The sequence below is a fragment of the Sceloporus occidentalis genome, unplaced genomic scaffold, assembly GCF_023333645.1.
Source record: "Sceloporus occidentalis isolate IW3139 unplaced genomic scaffold, rSceOcc1.0.p SCAF_3, whole genome shotgun sequence".
In the NCBI taxonomy this organism is placed as follows: domain Eukaryota; kingdom Metazoa; phylum Chordata; class Lepidosauria; order Squamata; family Phrynosomatidae; genus Sceloporus; species Sceloporus occidentalis.
This window is the reverse complement of record NW_028316983.1, coordinates 201,426,855-201,451,447: the sequence shown is the minus strand read 5'-3', so window position 1 is coordinate 201,451,447 and position 24,593 is coordinate 201,426,855. Positions and strand designations below refer to the sequence as shown.

The 24,593-nt window shown below is 39.8% G+C and overlaps 1 protein-coding gene across 1 annotated transcript in view; it reads left to right on the top strand.

Moving 5' to 3' along the window:
• Positions 1-281: 281 nt before the first annotated feature.
• NSMAF (neutral sphingomyelinase activation associated factor) overlaps positions 282-24,593 on the top strand; it is a 56,641-nt gene continuing 32,329 nt past the window's right edge. Inside the window, exons 1-11 of the mRNA XM_089517359.1 lie at positions 282-366; positions 13,869-13,958; positions 14,058-14,136; positions 14,234-14,301; positions 15,706-15,742; positions 17,796-17,846; positions 19,439-19,510; positions 21,691-21,738; positions 21,835-21,887; positions 22,167-22,296; positions 23,736-23,807. Of these exons, the coding sequence (XP_089373485.1) occupies positions 314-366; positions 13,869-13,958; positions 14,058-14,136; positions 14,234-14,301; positions 15,706-15,742; positions 17,796-17,846; positions 19,439-19,510; positions 21,691-21,738; positions 21,835-21,887; positions 22,167-22,296; positions 23,736-23,807 (753 nt within the window). The 5' untranslated portion in view covers positions 282-313. The remainder of the gene's footprint in view (positions 367-13,868; positions 13,959-14,057; positions 14,137-14,233; positions 14,302-15,705; positions 15,743-17,795; positions 17,847-19,438; positions 19,511-21,690; positions 21,739-21,834; positions 21,888-22,166; positions 22,297-23,735; positions 23,808-24,593) is intronic.

Here is a 24,593-nt window from a genome sequence, read left to right as displayed (position 1 = left end):
CAGAAGGAGGTGGAAATGTCGGCCGTGGACACTTGGAAAGAGGCGCCCGGGAGTCCCACCCTTCCTAGGCCTGGAGCCGGGGCCTGGGGTGCCACTGCAGGCGGGCGATGGGGGGCGCCTGTGGGGCCCTCTCAGGCGGCCTAGCCCGACTAGGCCCGGCGGCGCTGCGGAGGTATAAAGGGCCGGGGCTGGAGCCCCTGGTGGCGGGAGAGGGCTCTGCGGAGGGCCAGTCGTCTCTGTTGCTGCTGCTGCTGCTGCTGCGGAGGAGGAGAGGCGGCTGCTGCTGCTGCTGCTGCTGCTGCTGCTGGGCTCCATGGCCTTCATTCGGAAGCGGCGCCAGGAAGGGCAGCTGTATTCCAAGGAAAGGTGGGCCTCGCTCGGGGGCTCCAAGGGCCAACTCAGCCCAAGGGCAGGGAGAGGGGCTTTCCGGGGCTCCCCTTGCAAGGCTCCTCGCGGGGCAGGTGTTGTTTGAAGGGAAAGGGAGACTGAGGGGGGCTTGGCTTCCCTTTAGTGGCGTTTGGTCCCCAGCTGCATCCGCACTGCAGGAATAACCCGGTTTGGAATGGCTTTAACTGTTTGTCTGTCTCAAGGCTATGGAATTCTGGGAGTTGGAGTTTGTTGTGTCCCCACAACAAACTCCAACTCCCAGAATTCCATAGCCTTGAGACAGACAAAGTGGAGCCAGCAAAACACACTGTAGAAATAACCCAGTTTGAGTCCGCTTTAACTGCCCAGGCTCAGTGCTAGGGAGCCCTGGGGATTGTAGTTTGTTGTGGCACCAGAGCTGTCTCTGACAGAGAAGGTGAAATGCCTCACAAAACTACACTTCCCAGAGTTCCCTAGCACTGGGCCAAGGCAGTGAAAGAGGTCTCTCACTGTTTGGTTTCTGCAGTGTGTTTTAGACCAGGGTTTTCTTGGTTCAGAAGAGGTTTGCCTCCTCTGAACCAACCCAGAGGGTTTCCATAGCCGAGCCGGCATTCGAACCCTGGTCTCCAGAGTCGTAGTCCAACACTCAGACCATGACACCAGTGGTTCTCAGCCTTCCTAATGCCATAGCCCTTTATGTTGTGGTGACCCCCAAGCATAAAATTATTTTCATCTCGGTTCCTAAGACCATCAGAAATATGTGTTGGCTGGCATAGCAAAGGATGAGGGGAGTTAGAGTCCAGCAGCCTCTGGAAGGCTACACGCATTTCCAGTCCATGGGATAGTGTTTAGAATATCATACTGGGATGTCTGGGGCTTGAGAGCCAGCACTGTGTACTGGTTTGAGTGTTGGACTACTGCTACCAAAAAACAAACCTTGAAAGATAAATGCTTCAAAGAGGAAGTATATAAAGGCTCAAAAGGGGCCTTTGTCAACCTGTTCAAGACTATATTCAAATCCCAAGATGGAAATCTAGGGCCTGTTACAGACAGCCAAAAATAAAGCTGCTTCGAGACACAGTGGAGATATGGTGTTTCAATGATGCATGCGTCCTAAGAGTTCAGAAGTCGCACCAAAGCCACGCTCCAGCCCTAAGGAGTAACAGGCCTAGGTCTTGTTGGAAAAGTTGACAATGTCGCTCCTCTTATACATCTCTGGATATGTTGATTCTTTGATCATTTCTCTTGTCTAAATTGTAAGATTACTGACAAAATTGAAATTTAACATTTGATTGTATTAGGAAGTAGACCTTTATTCACTCCTTCCTGTAGAAAATGTAAAAACATGTTTTATTTTAATATGCTGATAATTAATTTTAATTTTCTTGCACCCAGCCATACATGACTTTCAAGTTAGATTATATATTCCCTGTTTAATTGATCTCCTAGAAACCATTATAGTATAGTATCTAAGGGCCTGAACAGACAGGCCAAAATAAAGCTGCTTCAAGTCACTTTGGACTGTTACAGACAGCCAAAATAAAGCTGCTTTGAGTCACAGTGGAGGTATGGTTTTCAATGATGCATGCGTCCTAAGAGTCCAGAAGTCGCACCAAAGCCACGGTCCAGTCTGGAGCTTGGCTTTGGTGCGACTTCTGGACTCTTAGGACACATGCATCATTGAAACACCATACCTCCACTGTGACTCGAAGCAGCTTTATTTTGGCTGTCTGTAACAGGCCTTTGTAAGTGTGTTGTTTAAATGACACACACATCTTAAGAGGCCAGAAGCTGCGCCAAAGCTCCTTAGGACTAAAGCATGGCTTTGGTGCGGCTTCCGGCCTCTTAGGACGCATGCATCATTTAAACAGCATACCTCCAAAGTGACCGAAGCAGCTTTATTTTGTCCTGTCTGTTCAGGTCCTATAACTTGAGGTGTGTAACCACATCTTTCTAACTCCATCCTCTCCGGAGACCAGGGTTTGAAAACCTGCTGGGTGACCTTGGGCAAATCACACTCTCTCAGCCTCAGAAGATGGCAATGGCAACCCATTGAGAAGAAACTTGCCAAGAAAACCCCATGATAGGTCTGTCTGACTTGAAGGCAAACAACAACAACAGCAACACATTTCCAGGATTTAAATGTGTTTTCAGTATTGTAGCCTTATTAGGTCATCTTGATTCTGTCACTGTGGCTCATCTAACTCTTCTCACATGGCTGCAGTGAGCGTTTATTTTATTGTTTGCTTACTTAATCTCTGCCCGCCACAGCCCTGAGGTGACGCACCAATAAAACATTAAATGTTACTACCCCGAAAAGAAAATGTTTAAAAATAGTTGAACACAACTTATTTTAATAATAGTTTAAAAACCACAGACCATTGAAACAGCCAGAGCAACAACCCCTGTTTTTAAGGACTGAAGGCCATATGCATAATAATAATAATAGTTTCCCATCAGAAGTTCAAGAGGAATGGAATCAGCATCAAGTCCCTTGGGACAGGATCCAGCTTGGCCAGCAACAACCAAGGTGCTACTGCAAAGAGAGCAGCTTTCTGCTTGCTGTCCTCTCACTTTGCTTTCCTTTGCAGAGGGAGATGGTTGTTAAAGTGTTCTCTTTTGTCAAATAGATTTTCCCAGAGCAAAAAAGAGACAGTTTTACAATTGTTTTATTTGGGAAGAGAATGGAAGAGCTTGACAGCATGTAGAGAGCAAAGGGAAAAGATGCAACAAAAGAGAAACAGCTTTCTCTTTGCTGTTCTAGCACTTTGGTTTTCCTTCCAGAGGGAGATGGTTGTAAAAGGATGCTTTTTTGTCAAACAGATTTTCCTAGCTTTAATTGTCTCCTTTGGGAAGAGAATGGAAGTGCTTCAACAGCATGCGGAGAGGAAAGGAAAAAACTGCTTCTCTCTCTCTCTCTCTCTCTGGCCTGTTACAGACTGCCAAAATAAAGCTGCTTCAGGTCTCTTTGGAGGTATGCTATTTAAATGATGCATGGGTCCTAAGAGTCCGGAGGTCACGCCAAAGCCACACTCCATTCCTAAGCACTGGAGTGCAGCTTTGGTGCAGTTTCCGGATTCTTAGGATGCATGCATCATTTAAACAGCATACCTCCAAAGAGACCTGAAGCAGCTTTATTTTGGCAGTCTGTAACAGGCCTCTGCCTCCCAGGGTTGTTTCTTTGTCATGTGATAAGGCTCTTACCCTCTCTGGTTGATAGGACATGTAACAGGGTCTGTCCTGAGGATTTCAAATTCTGGGCAGAAACAGCCTTTCAGATACCCAAGCTGTATTATTATTATTATTATTATTATTATTACCCCCCGTATTGTTATTATTATCAACATTATCCTGCCTTTTTTTCCCATTATGGAACACCAGGTGGTTTACAAAAATTAAAACAGATACAGTTAAATTATCTGAAAGTTAAAATATAATGAAACTATTGAGAACATTAAAAGAATTAGGGGTTTGTCAGTCAAAATTAATTAAATTGAGCTTGAAAGCAGGTTAGAAGTCAGCGTAGTGGATACAACAGTGATGATATGTGGTCTCTAAAGCCTACACTCAGTAACAGTCTGACCACTGTTTTGTACTTGCTGTGACTTCTGAACACTTGACAAGTACAGCCCTGTGTAGAGTACATTACAATAGTCTAATGAATTGAGAATGTATTTCCTTTTATTTATTGTGTATAGTTATAGCCTGCCTTTTCTCCAGTAAAGGCAAGGCAGCATATGTGGTTCCTTCTTTCCACTCTTTCTAGGGCAAAAATCCTGAGCGGTAGGTTGGGCCAAGTGAGTGGCTCACTCAGTCATTGCCTTCCTTGAGTTTCATGGGTCAGTGGGACCTGGATGCCCTGAAACTCAGTTCAGTGTACTGACTATGCAGTGTTGGCTCTACAATAATGTGTGCCATTAATAGATGTTACAAATGGAGAAAGAAGGACATACTGTTCAACAAAATGTTGGACATGGAAAACATATTGAACTCTTCATATTTATAGACAAAACGATTAAGAGGCCATTTGTTTAAGATGGAAAAAAACCCACAGGTGATTTTAGTGCACAGTCTCCAAACCATCAGTGCGTATGTGGCTAAAATGTACAAGATGGAAGGGAGCAAGTTCATCGGGGCTTCAAGTTTTGCAGGAGAAGTATAAAACAGCTTAATACTTTTAAAACTCTAAAAGAATGTGAAGGGATAATCCATTGACTGCTAGTACCTCACTGCCTAGAGAATGCTGAAGAAGCTGTTGAACAGGTTGAGAAATGGAATGGCGTATTGTGAAGGGGAATGCTAGATGGTTGGGGAAAATGACGGAAAGGCACAGCAGTTTTTGTTTTTTAAAAATGCCTATCAGTTGTGAGAGCGGGGAGTTGACATGCCTTCCATGAAACTGGTTTGTCCTTGAGGGGGTGGAATTCACCACTGGTGTTAATGCAGGATTTCCTCTCAGTTTAAACAGGTTGTAGTTAGTGCTGGAACTACTGTTGAGTTTTTTCTGCCTCTTTATAAGTAGACTCCAGTATTGTTCCATGTGTCATGCATGAGAAATTCTTTTTATTTCCATGCAATCATATGCCTGTTGCCTTAGGGCGGGTGATGCACTGGTCACATGTGGCTATTTTACAGATCTGCTTCGTTTGCAAGAGCATCAATGACTACTAACCCTTACAAAGAATATCACATGAGGATGAAACAATGGGGAACCCGAGGAAGAAAATATAAGCTTGAATCTTCAACAACATTAATAGGAAACAATCTGAATACAAGACCACTTGTTTAATAGTACTCTGATGCTTTTGTATGTGTAGGTGGGTGATTTTCTGTAAGCCAGAGGAAAAGTAATAATGAAGAAACAGCATTTTCACGAGTCTAAGAACTTCAAGCTGGTGGACCTTGAAAGGATAATAGTATCTTGTTGGGAAAAGAACAAGTTGTAGATCCAGTTTGGATGACTTGGCCTGCCAGGGAAATACAGGAACGATGGTTTGTCATTCATGAGTTCCTAGTGTATTTTTATTTTGCATAAATTTTTGAATAAAAAAAATAGAAGAAAAATCATGAGCTGCTGGGAGCAGATAAAGCAAAGAGGGGGGAGTTCAGGGCTTGTTTTTAGGCTTGTGTCCCTGGTTTGTTCACAAACTAGTGAACCAAGGATAAAACAAACCCTGGATTTTTCCTCTCTCTTTGTTCAGAGAAGAATTAATTAGACAACAAAAGCAGTAGCCACTGCTATTCTCCAGGTCAGTGGGCCAGTGAATTAGTTCCAGAATTTAGCCCAAATGTTGAAGGAATTATCCAAGGTGCTGAACTCTCTCCCCCCAAAAGCTTCATTGTGGTGGATAGATCATTTGAAGTTGACTGAAGCCCAGAGGAGAGGGATCATCCTAAGGCATGGGAGCCATCAGCCACTAGGAGGTTTGTTTCTCCCATTGCAGGCTGGAGTGACAGCGCACAGCAGCACCTTACTCATAAGAAATAAATCGGTGTTCCCACAGATCCCTGATTTATCATGTCAGCCAAATCTACTCCTCTGGGATCTTAGAGGTCTGAATTGGGCATTAGGACTGTAGGCTGCCTCACCCATATATTTTGTTCTTCTTGTATCCTCGGTTGTCTTGGGGCTGGTTATAATTTGGGAAGGGAAGTACTCTGAACAGGTTTTGCAGGGAATAACTAAAATTATTACAGAGATAATGTTTGGTTTGAAATGTTGGATGTCAACTCCCAGAAGCTCTATGGATGTTGAGAGTTACATTTCAACATCTGAAAGGCTGTACAATTCCCACACCTGATTTAAACTGATTAACCTTGTATTTATTTTGTGGAAGATTGTGACTTATGTTAAATAATTACTTTTCAGGAAGATTTAAAAAGTTGTTATAGTGTCAGGTAGACAGGTTAGGGCATTCTGGGTTGTTGATGGATAATAGCTGACATTATCTTTTACCAATAGGTGACCTAGCTAGAGCTGATGGATTACATTTCAAGATCTGGAGGGCCATGAGTTGTTTGCATCAGCTGCATTTTTGATAAGATTTAGTACACTTTTGTCTTACGTTGTTAAAACTCTCCAATATTAGTACTTTTCAACCCACTTTTCCATTGTTGGTTGTCAAAACTTTTTTATCCCCCCCCCCAAATTCTAAACATAGAAGGAATCCCAAGGAATCAGTGACAACAATAATACAATATGCATTGGTTGGGGCTGAAAGAATCCTAACTACCATTACTCCAAAATTATTCTTACTTTTCATCAGACCATTGTTGGGTGTTTATAACCTGTTTCACTGATCTAACTTAAGACTGCTAACAGTTGTCTGGAAACATTTTAGGATATCCCCTTTCAGGTGTTTTTAGTGTCTATAGGCAGAGAGGGAGGACCAGTAGCTGTGTAACAGATGATATGAGTAATGCCAGTGCTAGCTGTAAATGCTTAACCTGTAATAAAAAGGGTGCCTACAACAAAGTGTTGTAGCATGGAATATTCCTGTTTAGGGTTTCATCTGTCCAGCCATTCTTTTTCCCCAGTATACTTCATTGTGTATGCCCATGATTTTTTGTTCGTCCTTCCCACCAGTCCATCAGCATTTTATTGCTACTGAACATGCTTGGTCGCCACTGGGCTGATCTGGAGTCCTTCCCTCCCTTCCAAGACACACAGAAGAGTCTTTTTGCTGAAGATATTTTTGTACTTATGCAATATTTCAGATTTCCCCTAGTCTTGGTTATACAGGAAGCCCCTGCTTATCTGATGGGTTAGGGACCAGTGGACTGACAGAAAGTTGAATTGGTTGAAAAATGGAACTCGGGGTTTTTTTAGCTTGCAAAAGCATTTTGGCCACTGAAAAATAACATACTATATATCACTTTTGAATACATGCAAAAGCTAAATTAAAACATTATATATATACACACACACACAGTTGGCCCTTCTTATACAGTACTTTGATTTTTTATACACGGATTCAAGCCTACACGGTTTGAAAATGTTCAAAAAAGTATAAATTTCAAATATCAAACCTTGGTTTTCCATCTTTTATAAGGGACAACCATTTTGCTATGTCATTATATTTAATGGGACTTGAGCATACACGGATTTTGTTATCCATGGAGGATCTTGTATAACAAGGGTCCACTGTATATACAAAAGTGTGTGCAAGTGGTTCCAATTGAGCATCATGGGCAAGAAGAATTGATGAAAGAGTGGATCTCCTGTTGAATTAATGCAACTTGTCTGTAATTTGTAAGTGCTGAAACAATGAGTTGTCAGAAAGCAAGTTATGAATAGGTGGAAGAAACCTGTACCTCCCTCTTGTATGTGAATGGCACACTTTTGTCTACATAAGAATGCACACCTGGAGAATGAGTTTGCTATTAGTGTATCATTTGCCTTATAATATAGTAACTTGTAAATTATAAATAAAAAATGAAGGGCTGTGAAGTCTAGTAGGATGTAAGTTAAGCTTTTTTTGGTGAGATCTTTGTAGGAACATTGTTGTTGTACAGCTGCAAGTACTTGGAGGATTGTTCTGTTCCAGCTGGTGTTTTCTTTCCTGAATGATCATTAATATTTTGAAATCTGGCTGGTGACCATTGCATTTGAGCTGAATGGAAAGTTAGTAAACAATTGCTTAAAATCTTCCATCATAAAACGTCTGATCCACTTACCCACTTAATTCTTCATGTATCAATTCTTCAGGCTTTCCTGGTGAATGCTTACTTTACATTACTGTTACAAGTTAATACTTTTTAAACTTATTGTATTTCAGAGAAAGACAACATGGCAGTGACTCTATATAATTGTTGCATGTTAACTGCCTTCAGGCTGATTCTTATGGCAACCTTTCCACAGGGCTTTCTTGGCATGATTTGTTTGAAGAACATCAGTAGAAGTATTGTGTCTAGATCAAGGGAAGTAATGGTGCCACTATTCTGCTCTGGTCAGGCCCCACCTGGAATATTGTGTCCAGTTCTGGGGACCACAATTTAAAAAGGATGTGGAGAAAATGGAGTGCGTTCAAAGGAGGGCGACTAAAATGAAGGGTCTGGAAACCATGCCCTATGAGGAACGACTTAGGGAGCTGGGGATGTTTAGCCTGGAGAAAAGAAGATTAAGAGGTTATATGACAGCCCTGTTTAAATATTTGAAGAGATGTCATGTTGAGGAGGGAGCAAGCTTGTTTACTGCTGCTCTAGAGAACAGGACCCAAAACAATGGATACAAACTACAGGAAAAGAGATTCCACCTCAACATTAGGAGGAACTTCCTGACAGTAAGGGCTGTTTGACAGTGGAACACACTCCCTTGGAGTGTAGTGGAGTCTCCTTCTTTGGAGGTCTTTAAACAGAGGCTGGATGGCCATCTGTCGGGTATGCTTTGATTGACATTTCCTGCATGGCGAGGGGTTGGACTGGATGGCCCTTGTGGTCTTTTCCAACTCTGATTCTAACGTCATTGCTTTCCTCTGAGAGTGAGAGAGTATATGACTTGCACATATTGGTTTTCAATAGTTCAGCAGGGATTCAAACCCTATTCTCCCAGAGTCCTTGTCCAACCCTCAAATTACTACACCATGCTGTCTATATATTAATTCAGTGCCATAAATATTTAGACTGCAGACATGAATAGCTGCTGTGCAATATTAACTTTTCTTGTGGATATATCATGAAAACCTCAAACTTTGTTAAGAAAGCTACTCTTAAAGTTTATGTATTAATTTTTCCATTAAGTGTACTACTCTGTTTTACATAATGATATCATTAAGAAAAAAGATATTTCATTTGGGACTAAAACTGAAAGCGTAATGGGGCTGTTATGTTTCTTGAAGGATTGTTCTCCTTGTGGTTTGTAAAACTAATTATTGCACTGTGCTGATGCAGGATGAAGCTAGTTTGTTAGTATTATGTAACAAGATCTTCATTGGTTCATGTCCTGCAGGATGCTTTGCTTTACATTCAGGAAGTTGAACTGTTTATGCATTAGCATTATTTTTGAAGAGATAGGCAACTCCCCTCTGAAGAAACTTGCCAAGAAAATCCCTTTATAGGTTCGCCTTAGGGCCCACATAATCTGAGATGATTTGAAGGCAGCTTTCAGGCTTTCCTGGTGAATACTTACTTATTTTACCCTTATAAGTTAATACTTTTTAAACCTACTGTGTAAACCACTCTGGGTATCATTTTGGGAGAAAGGTGGGTTGTGCCAGTGTTGTGCAGCTGGGACAAAAGCATTACTCAAGGGCACAAATGGGAATTACAGTATGTGGATGTCCAGATGATATTGGTCTGGAAATCCCAGTAGCCCTAGTTACAGTGCCAGTGGTGTTGGACAAAGACCAGGGTGAGAATTCCCCCATCTTAGCCATGGATGACCTTGGACGAGTCATACTGTCTCAGCCTTAGAGGAGGACAATGGCAAGCCTCCCCAGAATATTTTTTGCCAGTAAAACTATGATAGGGGGATACGGTGACTTAGTGGTTAAGATGCCAATTCTGACAAAAGGGAGATCAGAAGGTTGGCGTTTAAGGCCCGAGTGCTGCATGATGGGGTGAGCTCCTGTCACTAGTCCCAGCTTCTGCCAACCTAGCAATTTGAAAGCATGCAAATGCATGTAGATAAATAGGTACCACTTTGGCAGAAAGGTAACAGTGTTCAGTACAGTCATGCTGTCCACATGACCACCAGAGTCATCTTCGGACAATGCTGGCTTTTTGGCTTAGAAATGGAGATGAACACTGCCCCCTACGGTTGGTTACAGCTAGACATTCATGGCAAGGGGAAACCTTTACTTTTTTAAACCTACGATAGGATCACCATAAATCAGATTTGACTTGAAGGTATGCAAGCTATACCATAGCAATTGTGTGATAAATATTTTTAAAGAAAAGAACATTTTACCACATCATATCCAAACTGTGAAAGAGTTTCTCATCTTCAATGTGGTAAATACTTTCTTTCCCCTTAAACACTTGGTTTTCCTGTAACAGTTCATTTTTGCAGGTAACATTTGGTATATTTGTTATTCAGGAAAGGTTTGCCCAGGTCACCAAGGCATAATGAGATCCCTGTGTAATGAAACTTGTTCTTTCCCCTCAGCTGTATTGGTTAGTGTTTAGAAAATAACTATTATTACTGTTTAGAAAACAGTAAAAACTGCGGTTAAAAACATTTGCATTTATCGAAGCATTTGGTGAATTTCGATCAGTATTTATTTGATGGTCTTTGTAAAGTTTTCCTTAAGATTTGCTGTTTCATTTCTTTCAAACAGTGTTGCTGTTCTGTTGAATTGCTGCGTAGTTATTGTTTATTATTTTATCAGATTTTTCTTGTTTCATGTTGCAAAGTGCTTTGGAGGCCCTGGTCTCTTTGGTTGACAGTGCTATGTAAAATAAGTAATGGCAACAGCATGGAAACATGTAAAGTCGAAGGCGTTCATGGCCGGCATCCATAGTTTTTTGTGGGTTTTTCAGGCTATGTTCTGCTAGAACATGGCCACATAGCCTGAAAAACCCACAAAAAACTATGCAGCCTTTCTCTTTTGCTAATGCCACTCACTTAAGAAGCATTATTTCTTTTCTAATGAGTCATGCCATGTCATGATATGCTCAAACTACAATAGTTTCAGTTTGGTCATGTTGGTTACTAGGGAAAGTTCAGGCTTCATTTGTTCTAGAACCCATTTATTGGTCATTTTGGCAGTCCACAGTGTTCACAGTGTTCACTCTTCCAGTGCCACATATCAAATAATGATGTAACTTTACACTTCATGATCTTATCTAGTTCCTCCACAGTTGCCTTTCGAAGTGCTAGCATTCTTCTTGATTAAAGGGTCCGTTTTGTTTTATGACTAAGGGCCTGAACAGACTGGAATAAAGAGTCAGCCTCAGGGTGGTGTGGGGGCATGGCTGGCCACCCAGACATGGCCCCCACACCACCCGCTTGACCAGATAATAATAATAATAATAATAATAATAATAATAATAATAACAACTTTATTTATATACCGCTTTTCCAACAAGATCAAAGCGGTTTACAAGATCAGTCAAAAGGCATACATGACATCAATTACAAATCACAGGTATATTCCATTAAAACTTTAAAAACAACATCTAAAACAGTCTTAATAATAATAAAACTTTATTATTATGGTGGGTGGCATCACGCTGTGTCTTCAGCTGTGCTTAAGAAGTGGTGAGAAGGTGCCACGGCAGCAGCTAGGACGCCCTTTCTTTTCATGGTGCAAAAAGGAACCACTTTTTGCAGTTCCTTTTTGCGCCATGGAAAGGCCAGATTGGGGCTGTGGCATGTGGTTGCCACAGCCCCAAACCAGCAAGGAAAGAGGCGGACTCCAGAGGCTCCTTAGGGATTGTCTGTACAATCCCTGAGTCAATTTACAGAAAGTCAATTGATACCAGAGATTACGTATTGGGAACAAATGCAGTCCTGTACATAATCCCTCTAAAATGTAGGTGGACAATTTCAACAGAAAAGAGGAAACCCTTAAAGTAAACAAGGTTTGGCTATCAGCCCTGAAAGACAGCAAGACAAAGACTCAACAAATGCAAATGAGAAATCTCCCAGCAGACAATGAGCACTATCAAGCAGACATCAATCCTCTTTTGCAGACCCTCCACCTTGAGGCCTGCCATTAGCAACTAAAACAATATACAGTTGTCCCTCTATATTCGCTAGGGTTAGGGGAACAAGACCCCCGTGAATATGGAAAAACTGCAAATAACAAAAAACACTGTTTTTACCTGAGAGGACACCTCTCTAGGAATCTCTAGGTCCTCCAGTGCAACTCTGTGGTCAATGTTCAACATACACTGTCCATAGAATGGCACTGGAGTAGCTACAAATGGTCTTTCAGTGCACCTTTTAGTTAAAGTTGACCACAGAGTTGCACTGGAGGACCTAGACAGTCCTAGAGAGAACATATTAATGAAATCCGTGAATAATCAGATCTGCAAATATCAAAGCCGCAAATATGGAGGGATGACTGTACATGCAAATTCACTCCTGCCTTTCCAGGTCACATTATATATACCCGAGTCCTTTCCAGGCAAACATTCTCTGAAGATGCCAGCCACAGATACTGGCAAAACGTCAGGAAGAAACTTTTCTGGAACATGGCCACATAGCCCGAAAAACCCACAAAAAACTAAGCATGGAAACAGTTAATCTGGTTTAGGCTAGCTGAGGTATTTTTGGCACTTTTCATTCAAGGACAGAGTTCCACATCTCATCTGATTTTGAGAGTCTTGTGTACAGATCAAGTCTCCCATATCCAAAATTCTGAAAGCTAAACTTCTAAAATCTAAAATTGTCCACATGGGTGGTCGAGATAGTGACACCTTTGCTTTCTGATGGCTCAGTGTACACAAACTTTGTTTCATGGGCAAAATTATTGAAAATTATATTCTGGCTTTGTGTATAAAGTATATATGAAATAAATTAATTTCATGTTTAGACTTTGGTCCTATCTCCATGATATCTCATTCTGTATATGCAAATATTCCAAAATCAAAAAACTCTAAAATCCAAAATGTTTCTTCTGCCAAGCATTTTGGATAAAGGATACTCAACATTTTTTAATGCAATGGACTTCACAGACTTGTAGGTGAGTGCTAATAGCATAGAGCAGAGATGGGAGTTATATGGACTTTCAGATATTGCTGGACTCAAACTCCCAGCATGTTTTACCACTGGCTGTGCTGGCTGGGGGTAGTGTAGTCCAAAAACATCTGGAGGATGCCATGATTCCCATCCGTAGCACAGGCCAAGAAAGAGAAGGTTACTCCAAATAGTAGCGACTGGCCGTGATCTAGGCTTTAGTTAGTAATTTAGGCTCCAATTTTAAACCCATTTACATTCACCAGGGCTTATTTTTGTACTGATGTGTAAACTTGTTCTGTTAAATTAGGAAGTGTTTTGTCTTAAATTGCCACAAATGCCAAAATAACCTGACTGGCCTTGGACACTAGGGACATTGACAGGAGCCAGGCAGGCATTCCCTTTGCAGCACTGTCTTGGATGTCAAAATACCTTGGGTCAACACTGCTGCCTGGAGATATTTAAAAATGGTGGTAAATTCCTTTTTCTTATACTCTTGGTTTAAGGAAATTGCATATGTGGTTCAAACTGACTTCTACAGTTAATGCTCATTTCTAGGAATGCTACATCCTGTGCCTGTGTTTTAAGTTAAAGATAATATGACAGGTACAACCTTTCCCAAGAATATAATGCCATGTAACTGCAAAACCACTACTATTTAGTTTCTTGCAATGTTAAGGCTTAAGGATTCTTGTGTTGTACTGAATCTGACGCTGGGGGGTGGGGAATGATCTTAATTATGGACAGAATTCAGTGTTTACTGTAATTCATAAAGTCAGAGATTTTATTTAGTGAAACACAAAGTGGTGTCATATCAGTAAAGAATTGGCTGAGTTCTTTTATCTTGGGTCAAAATTAATTTTGCTTTTTATTGTTGTAGGTTTTCCCTGCTACTTCTTAATTTGGAAGAATACTACTTTGAACAGCATACAGCTAATTACATTTTTAACAAAGACAATGAAGAGAAAAGGTATGATGCCACTTCCATTAACTAAAGGCACTAGAACTTTTGTGATAGTATATCAGTTTACAATTCTGTAATAACCTGCAATATCTTTTGAATACCTAGGCAAATCAGAGGCTCATTAAAAATCTGCTCAAAGTCAGTAATATTTGAACCTGATGAAATAAACCATCCCATTATTAAGGTAAGCAGGTTGGTCGCTGATACCAAAGGATTATAGTACATTTCAGTTTCAAAACAAAAGAAATAAAATTATTTTATTTTTCCATAAATTAATGTAGATCCCACTGAGAGACTGCATTACAATAGAAGGACCAGAAGATGATGAAAGCAGTAATCCCTTTACAGAGTATGTGATTCTGAATTTATATTAAGGACATTGGCTTGGTTTTAAATTTAACTAGCAAAAGTACTCAACTTCTCACAGCTTGGAATAACTCCTAATTTGAGTCGCCAAAGCATTCAAGCAAAGTTACACAGAAATGAGCACATTGTACTTGCTCTGTTGGAGTGAAACCACACCTGCTAAGAAACCCCTTCTGCCATGGAATACCCCTACAGCCACTTGAGGGAGGGATGTGTCTACTAATTCTGCTGTGAGAAGGCAAACCATTGCAGGAGGCAAGGAGTAAACCCAAAGGGCGTTATCGCATTGCAAAAGAAAGAAGAGAGGCAGTGAGACAGAAGTGGCTTTCTGATTACTTTTCTGCATGCCTACAAAGCACTTCCGCTCTACTGCCAAGGGAGATGATGGTAAAGGCATGCCTTTTGTCCTGCCTGAAAAATCTGTTTGGCAAAAGCCACACATTTACAGCTGACTCCCTCCAGAGGGAGAAATACTATGAAGTCATGCAGGAAGGTGAGTGAGAAGCTGCTTCTGTCTCACTGGCTGGCTCTTGTCTTTCTTTTGCAATGTGATAAGACCCTAAGTCTCTTGGATTATTCCCCCGACTTCAAACTACTATATATTATGTCCTGGTTAGAAATTTGTCCCCTAGTGACTGCAGATGCAAAAACACGAGATGCAGTGGCTTAGCTGACTCTGGTGATCTCAAGGTCAGCATTTCCAAGACACAAATGCTGTGTGACGGAGTGATCGCCTGTCACTAGTCCCAGCTTCTGCCAACCTACCAGCATGTAAAAGTGCAAGTAGATAAATAGGTACCACTTTGGTGGGAAGGTAACATCATTCTGTGCAGTAATGCTGGCCACATGACCATGGAGTCGTCTTTGACAACACTGGGTCCCTTGGCTTAGTAACGGGGATGATCACTACCCACTACAATTAGACACGGCTAGACAAACTTGTCAAAACAGAAACCTTTATCTTTACCTAAAATTAATTAATGCATTTTAAAAACTGACTAGCCTCCATGCATATAATCCTGGGGACTCAGTGTGCATGCCAGTTTCAGTTATTTAGGATTCACAGTCTTGAAGCTATGGCTCTTAGAGATACAGAAGAGCCCTGGTGGCGCAGTGGTTAAATGCCTGTACTGCAGCTAATCACTCAAAACCATAAGGTTGCGAGTTCAAGACCAACAAAAGGGCTCAAGCTTGACTTAGGCTTGCATCCTTCCGAGGTCCCTAAAATGAGTACCCAGATTGTTGGGGGCAAATTAGCTTACAGTTGTAAACTGCTTAGGCGTTATGAAGCAGTATATAAATGAAGCTTGTTTTGTTTTGTTTACAGAAGTGTGTCTGTTTTTACTGTTATTGACTTGAATGATTAGTTTTCCAATTTGTGCTTTAGGGGAAACCTTGGACATATTTCCATTTTAACCAATCAAGTAAGTGATATACATTCCTAAATCATAACTTTTTATTTTATTTTACCAAGTCTGGAGTTACAAACTCATTTATTAAGAGGTGAACGAATGCAAACTCAAGGGGATTGCTTATAAGTAACAGGATTAAAGTGACTTTTGAAAATGATTGTGTGCAAATATAAACTTAGGATGGAGAATGCAAATAGAACAAAGGTTCAAAAATTGGAAGAAAAAGAATATAAAAAAGGAAAAATATACGCAATTTGAACAAATAATTCAGAAAGGAAAAGAATTAAAGGAAAATGAAAACATGAAAGGAATAATTAGCAAAATTTATAAAATATTAATAGAGAATAAAAGAAAAAAAATAAACCATAATATTTGGAAAGAGATATGGGAAGAAGAATTAGGATGTACATTTTGTGAAAATGAATGGAATAAAATTGGGGAACAAAGACATTTGAGAAATCTATCAGTACGAATTAAGGAAAATTATTATAAGCTGATCTGGAAATGGTACTTAATGCCAGTGAGATTACATAACATAGATAAGAATAATTCAAAATACTGTTGGAGAGGATGTAATGAAGTGGGATCATACATACATATGTGGTGGCAATGTAAAAATGCAAAAAAAAATTTTTGGGAAATAGTAGTATTAGAAATTGAAAATATTATGGATATAAGAATAGATAGAAAACCACGTATAGTATTGCTATCATTATATAATGATGTAAAATGGAAAAAAGAAGAAAGAAGTCTTGTAACAAATTTGCTTACAGCAGCGAGATTAATTATAGCGAGAAGTTGGAAAACTAAAATAAATGTGGAACTGGAGGATTGGTATAAAGAAGTCTGGCAAATAGCGATTAATGATCAATTAACATGTAAATTGAAAGTGAAAACAGGATTATGGAAAAGAAATGATTTTGATGAAATATGGAAAAAAATTATTGAAAAAGTATTAAGAAAAGAAGATGGAAAATTACCTTCACATGATGAATTAAAGTTTTGGGTGGATTATATGGAGGAGAATGGCTCCAGGGAAGGGGTGCACTGAGGTATTTTTAGTATAAAATAAGTAAAGTTTTAAAGCATATTTGGGTATGAAGAAAAGTAACAATTTGTATTGTAAAATTTAAAAATATTAATTTAAAAAAGGATGGAGAATGCAGGATGTTACATCACAGTCCATAATGTTAATTTACTACTGTGGAAAAAATTATGTCCTTGGCAATGTTGAAAGATAAGAGTATTAATAACAAGATGATAAGCTAATTGAAAATTACTCAGTAGAACTTAGAGTTCAGGTAAATATCTAGAAGAGCACGTATTACGAATTAATTTTATAATTAGAAGCCTAATACTGGCACAGTTGCAAAACATTTTCTTTAAAAATGGTATAATTGTGGAGGAACTGTAGGGTGCTAAGCTAAGTTATATTATACACATTGTATGGAGAATTTTTACTTTGTAGAAAAAGCAGCATCTTAAACTGTGCTCCAAGTCAGGGACTCCTAGTAGATTCCTGTCAAATGCCCTGCCTTGCTTTTGTCTTTTGCTCCAGAGCTGCAATTTATTGAGACAAAGAGCTTGTATGTGTGTGGGAGGAGTTGATTTGGGACAGAAAACTTATTTGGATCCATAATCCAGATCTGGGGCCTGTTACCAGAATTAGTATTTCTTCACAACAGAAATGGCCAGTTTACACACACACACTTTTTTAAAAAAGAAAGAACCGTCTAATTAAATGATTTTATGTACAGTGCTGTGTAAATTTACAGCACTATATAAATAAAGCTTAATAATAATAATAATAATAATTATAATAAATTATTTTTTTTAAATGAAGAGATAGCAAAATCTCTTTTTTAGATTAGAATAATTGCACTTTTTCTGTTGTAGGTTTTTAAATTTTGATTTCTTCTTATGTACCAAGCATCTATGGGCATTTTAGAAGTAAAACTACAAAAGGGAAGGATAAAATTGTCTCCTTTATCACATCTGTGTCTGACAAAGTGCTTGTAAAAACAAATACAAGTAACCCATAGGTCAACATGTCTTTTCCCCTTAGGCTTTTCTCACAAAAGAGCAAAACATCATTGCACCTTTTAAGACTGAAAGAGTGAGTACATACTTTTCTCCCTTTGTTGGTTTCTTTCTGAAAGAACATTATTTGGAGAACCAGAAAAGATATTTTCTTTGTCACTGAATGAAAATTATGTTATGCATCTTTTAATACCTGTGACAACATGTAAATACATTTTTGAGTCCTAAACAGATGTTTCTGAGTATAGATTAATGAAGCTTGCATAGTATCAATATGTTTGTTTCCCATACTCATGGTATTAGACTGGGAGGGAGAAACTGGAGTTGTAGTGAAACAGCAAATTTATTGTAATGTATGAACTTGGCGAAGTCAGTGCACGAGTAATTGACAACCCTGCATTTCCTGTAGCAAGATAGTGAAGTAGTTCATGTTACTTGCAAAAAAGTGTTATAATTTTCCCCATAACCACCTGAAATGAAAAAGCTGATGTGTCACGTGGCATTCTTTGCTCTATGACACCCAGGGTTATTCTAATATCAAGATGCTAATAATATGTTCCATACGAGCTAAGCTATACTAGCAGCAAAGGGATGTATGCATATATTACTGTGTATGTGTGCACACAGATCTTCAAGTCCTTGTTGACTTATGGTGACCCCATGACTTTCATAGGGTTTTCTTATGCAAAGAACACTCAGAGGTGGCTTTTCCAGTTCCTTCCTCTGGAATATAGCCTACAGCATTTGGTATTCCTTGGCAGTCTCCCATCCAAGTACTAACCAGGGCTGATCATGCTAAGCTTCCAAGGTCAGACAAGATCTGGTACCTTTAGGGTATTAAGCCCTGTGTCAACATACAGCTGTGAAATTGCTTGTTTTGCAATTTTTATTCTAATGTGGATAATTTCAAGAAGACTATTCAATATTTTGCAACAGGGCATGAAATGGATATTAACATTGTAGTCTACCTGTATATGCACATAAGCACACACCCACACACACCCACACACACATGAATTCTCTGTGCCAGGGGAATCATGCAGCTCTTCAGATGTTGTTGAATTGCAACTCCCAACACTCCACACTGTTGGCTTTGCTGGCTATGGCTGCTGGGTGTTACAATGCAGAATCTGGAAAACTGAGACCCAGCATAGTGTAATGGTTTGAGGGTTGAACCATTACCCACTGGATGACCTTGGGCAAATCACACTCTTTCCGCCTCAGTGGAAGGCATTGGCAAACTCCCCATGAACAAATTATGCCAAGAAACTCTCATGATAGGTTCGCCTTAGAGTCCCCATAAGTCAGAAATGACTCAAAAGAGCACAGCAACAACAACCTGGATGGTACATGATTCTCACTCCTGTTATAAGCTGAATGGTAGGTAAGAGTAAGTTGTTCTAAAGGTCAGACTATTATCCATCTTTTGCTTGGCTTAGTCTGCAGCGATTGACAGCATTCCAGGGATTCAAAGAACTTTCTCAGTCCTACCTGGAGGTGCCAGCAATAGAACCTGCCAATTTCTTTTATATGCAAAACATGCTCTCCTTCACTGTGCAACCATCTTTTCCTATTTTAATGTTTATTTGTAGTTAGAATCAGGTGAGTAATTGCGACCATGGGATTTCAGTCCTATTTTACTTGGTTTCTCTTTCTTCTGTGTATTAGGGTAAAACCAAATATTTATTTCAACTGGATGTTCCTGGAAAAGTTGAAGATGTTGTACATACACTCCACCAGGTAAAAATACAAGTTGATAGTATTTCAGAGTGCAGTATTGCATGGTTTTGACATATATTAAATATCTCTTTGTAGTTGAGATAAATAGGAGGAACTATTTGTAATGCAAATAGGTTTTCTCAAATAGTTGATTTCTTGTACAGATGGCCTGTGTGAAAAATGTTCACATCAGATGTTGGACACAGACCTTTGCTGATATCAGAATGGATTTGCTGATATTTAAGCATATCATTTTAATTGTTAAAAAGAAATAGTTACTTTAGGAATCAATGTTCGTTGAACAGGTCAGTTCTTGTTACTGCTACTATAGTCCAGAAAGGTAACTTATGTTAAGGAAAAAGCAACATGGGATATACAGTGAATGAAATAAAACATGTATGTGAGAGTCAGGGTGACTCAGCAGAAGCAATTAGGAGCCACACAGGTGTAAAAGGTAATGGAATTAACAAGTCCTAAATGCCAAGGACAAAAATGCAAAGTGGATAATTGAAAACACCTGAGAATTGTTAAGTGGTCAAGGCTGAGATGATGAAATCATTAATTGTGGGTTGAACCAAGAGAACCAATGAAAGTGGTTGTACACGCCCACTGGGTGGAAACAGACAACAGTGGGTGGTATTTTGCAATGACTATAATAATGGCTATGAATCCCAATGTATTTTGTGGGTAGTAGTGGATAGGAGTGAGGAGTAGTGTTGGAGCTGTATATAGTAGAATAAAGTAGATCTTTTATATAAGACTACTGAGTTGTCTGGTGTCTTGAGTGAAGATACAAGAGCCAGCTGGATCCTGAAGAAGTGTGAAGACTTCTGTGGAAGCAAGAGTGAGAAGGCTTGGAGAGTTTGTCAGGGTCTTCAGCCTATTCTCTGTAACTCTGCTGCTTTAGAGCAAAGCTTTAACCACTGGCCAAAACTGGTCAGCGCCGGTGCGTAACAAGGTGGTGAGTTCGAGCCAGAGGTGAAGAGCTACAACTCCCATCATCCCTGACAACTTATTCTGTTATTCATTACTAACATGTTACATTAGTGTTACTGTTGCTCCTTTGGAAAATAAATGGAAACTCTGAAGTTCCACAAAGTGGCCAATTCAAATATTGCATCTTACATTTTGAGAAAAAGGCAAACTACATTACAAAGTTCTCTTTCCTGGTAGAAACACAAAGCAGTCACCCATGTGATCCTTCCTCCTCTCCCTACCTTTACTCAGATTGAGTCAGTGCCTATAACCACTAATGATGAATATGCAGCCCACCAGTTCCCATTGCCTTGAAAAATTGTGAATTAAGCCATAATCATTTCAGGCAAAATAACTCTATTCTAGCTTGTTAGTTCAAAAAGTAATTAATTGCCAAAGTAACATGTTAGACAAACATGTTATTTCCTAGCTCAGGGTTCAAGTTTCGAAAGACTTCTTTGGCAGAATTGAAATTAGCCTTCTACAACTTAGTACCCTATATATATGTTGTAGTATCACTCGTATCACATTAACTAATGGCTGTACTAGCTGAGAGTAGTGGAATTTAGAGTCCAATACATCTATATTGTGCCAGGGTGGGGAAGGTTGACACAAGTCATATTTTGTGCAGCATTGATTTTGGACTTGTGGTTGTGAATTCTGCAGTAAGGAATGTTTGGAAATGGAAGTAGTGTAGAGTTTGCATTTTTTATATGGGTGTGACCTACTTCTGTAGACTTCATCCCATCCTAGGTCTGATTTTGTGCCCTTGGACTTTCTGGCACCACATAAACTGCCCAAAATGGAAAAACCAACCAACCAGAAATAGGGAAGGTTGATACCAGTTGTATTTGGGCACTTTTTTGATGTTAAAAATAGCAAGAAACCTGCACTCAAAAGGTTAATCACACACCCAAAGCTTCCAGGGGAGGACTCTTTTTTATTGCATTTAAAAGAAAAACAGTACTTAATGTCTGCACATCATACATTGTACAATAGTAGAACAGTAAAACATCTTCATTTACACAGTTATATATATATTTACAGTTTAGCCCATCAGGAGAGGACTCTTTTGACTAGAGAAAGGACAGTCCAGGGAGTCTGGAGCAGTCAACTTTTACAAAAACTGCTTGGGGGTACCCTTGTGAGTCTGAGGTTGTACTTTGTCTGCCCCTAATCTAAGGGAACATCTAAATTTAAGTTGTTTACTTTTAATTTTTGATCAGCTATACAGGGCATCCTGCCTGGATAAGCTGGGAGATCAGGCTGCTATGGTACGTATGTATTTTGAATACAGTAATAATGAGAACCAATTTATTGTGATCAAAGTGTTGAAATTCTTGCATTGCACTTTTTCTTGTTGAAATTAGATAACTGCTATCCTGCAATCACGTTTAGCCAGGACACCATTTGATAAGAACAGGTATGTTTCTTTAATGCAAATAGTAAAAGTAGCTTTCTTCTCATTCTGTTTCATAGTTGGAATATGCATTCTGGATGTGCTAAGAAGCAAAAGCTTTTTTTAGATTGTTATGACTGATGTGAAATATTGGTGGTAATAGAAAATACAAGGTTGAAGGTCTTCCCCCAGGCATATGAGGTGGGATAGAAATCCATGTGATGTTTTTCATGTGGGATGGAAAACTGTGTTTAAGGAGAATTGCCGAGCAACTAACTTTCTATGCATTTGTTACATCTGTAGATTTCAGAATGTTTCTGAAAAACTGCACATGGAATGCAAAGCTGAAATGGTCACTCCATTGGTGACTAATCCAGGACATGTATGCATTACTGATGCAAACTTGTACTTCCAACCTCTTAATGGCTACCCAGTAAGTAATTTCTAGTTTAAATCTCCAGCCTGTTGGCTTTGTACCATGAGGTTATCTAAAATGTTCTTAAGTGCTTGCCATAATGTTTTTTTTCCTTTAAACTCTATAAGAAGCAATCTCTATGCATCCCTAGCTTAATTTATTGAAACTTTTGCATGCTGCATGCTCTTTGGTTTTTGTGAAGGAAGAACTTCCTGTTCAAAATGCATGTGTATCTAGTACTGTATTTTGTCAATAAAAACAGTGTATGTGCCCACTTTTACATTTCAGTTCAGGGAGAAACTACTTCCTTGACAGGCATGTAGATACACCAGGTAAATATGGATTGGAGAATCTGTAATCTTCCAGATGTTGGTGAACTCCAGTTCCTATCAATTCCAGTTGGCATGGCCATTAGTCAGGAATGATGGGTTTAGTGTTCCACCTCCCTGCTTTCAGTTCCATGAGCTCAGGAGTAAATATTGTTTTGTCATTGATAGATACTGTTTTTAATTGGTTGTAAGCTGCCTTGGAATCCTATATGAGGACAAAGGCAGGATATAAACCAAGAAGCTGCACAGACCATCACAATGAGCCAGTGTCGGGGTGGAGTGGGGGCGTGGTGACCGCATGCTGCATGCCCCTCTATCCCAAAGTCGCATCACACCACCCACCTAACTGCATGGCAGGTGGCATTGTGGCATTTCTATGATGCAGTGTTTGTGCATGCTGTGCCAAAGAAACTCCAAAAACCGCCGCTGCCATGGCAAGGGCACCTTTTCCCCAGCACTAAAAGGAGTGGCTTTCTGCTGCTCCTTTTTGCTCCGGGAAGCAGCTGGGGTGGGGGCATGTTATGTGGTTCTCGCAGCCCCAACCTGCCGAGCAAAGGGGCAGCAGCAAGCCGCTCCTTAGCCACCATCTGTTTAGCTCCTGAGTAATTAAAAATAGTACTAGAAATGTACCTCTCTGTGCAATCTGTAAAAAGGGAAGTCCCACACCCCTTCCTTTTATTGGAAATCTATTTATTTTGCAGAAAACTGTAAACAGTATAGTTTGCCTCCTTTAGGAGGAGCCACAGTATCTTACTCTTGTCATTTTCAGATTTATATGCATGATGATGTGTTTGTTTATGTTATTAGCAGAAGAAATTTCTTGTTTGGAGGTGGGATTCCCCCCCACCCCACACACCTAATGTTTTATAATCAGGGTTGCAACTCTCTATACCTTGTAATATGTTGGAAATACTGATTTAGCCTTTAGTCACAAGCTAGATTTCTCCACCTTCGCTATCCAACATTTCATGACAGCTGTTCTTAGAAACATACAGGTGAGTAATTGTAGTGCATGCACTAATGCAGTTTGATTTAAAATGTTAACAGCAAATACAGCTCATATTTTTTACAGCTTCTATACATAATATGTAGCAGACATATTGTGTCCTCTTTCTCCTTGCCCTACAGAAGCCTGTGGTTCAATTGACATTGCATAGTGTCAGGCGCATCTATAAAAGAAGACATGGTCTAGCACCTTTGGTAAGATGAAACTGGCTTGTGCCTCTTGGTATTAATTTTTTTATTCATATTCATAGTAATAATTTGTCTATTGACTATCCATAGGAAACACTGTTATTCCCTTGCCACTGCTTTTATCTTTCTTGTCCTCTGTGACAATAATAATAATACTGTATAATAATAATTTTTATTTATAGCCCGCTTTTCCAGGGTAGATCAAAGCGGGTTACAACAAGGCAAAAGATATACAAAACAAAATACAGAACATACAATAAACATAATAAAAACAGCTCAATTACATTTAAAAACACTATAAAAATACAGTAGCATAAAAAACCAGAAAAAAAACAGACTAGCTGAATGAAACCATTGTACAACAGGGGAGAACAGCATGGAGTCAGGACACATGGGGGAAAGCTTGTCGGAAGAGAAAGGTCTTTAATTCCTTCCTATAGAGATCAAGAGAGGTGACAGAGCAGAGCTCGTCAGGAAGGGAGTTCCAGAGCTGCGGGGCCGAGATGGAAAACACCCTTTGTGCAGTCAAGGTGTATTTTGACTTAGGAACCCTTAAAAAATGCTTCCCGACCGATCTGAGAGTGCGGGGTGGATTGTATGGGAAGAGGCGGTCCTCTAAGTACCCTGGGCCCAAGCCATTTAGGGCTTTATAGGTCATAACCAACACCTTGTATTGCGCCCGGAAGCGAATAGGCAGCCAATGTAGATCTTGCAGGATAGGTGTTATATGGCTGGTCCTGGAACATCCAGTGACCAACCTTGCTGCCATATTCTGCACTAATTGAAGCTTCT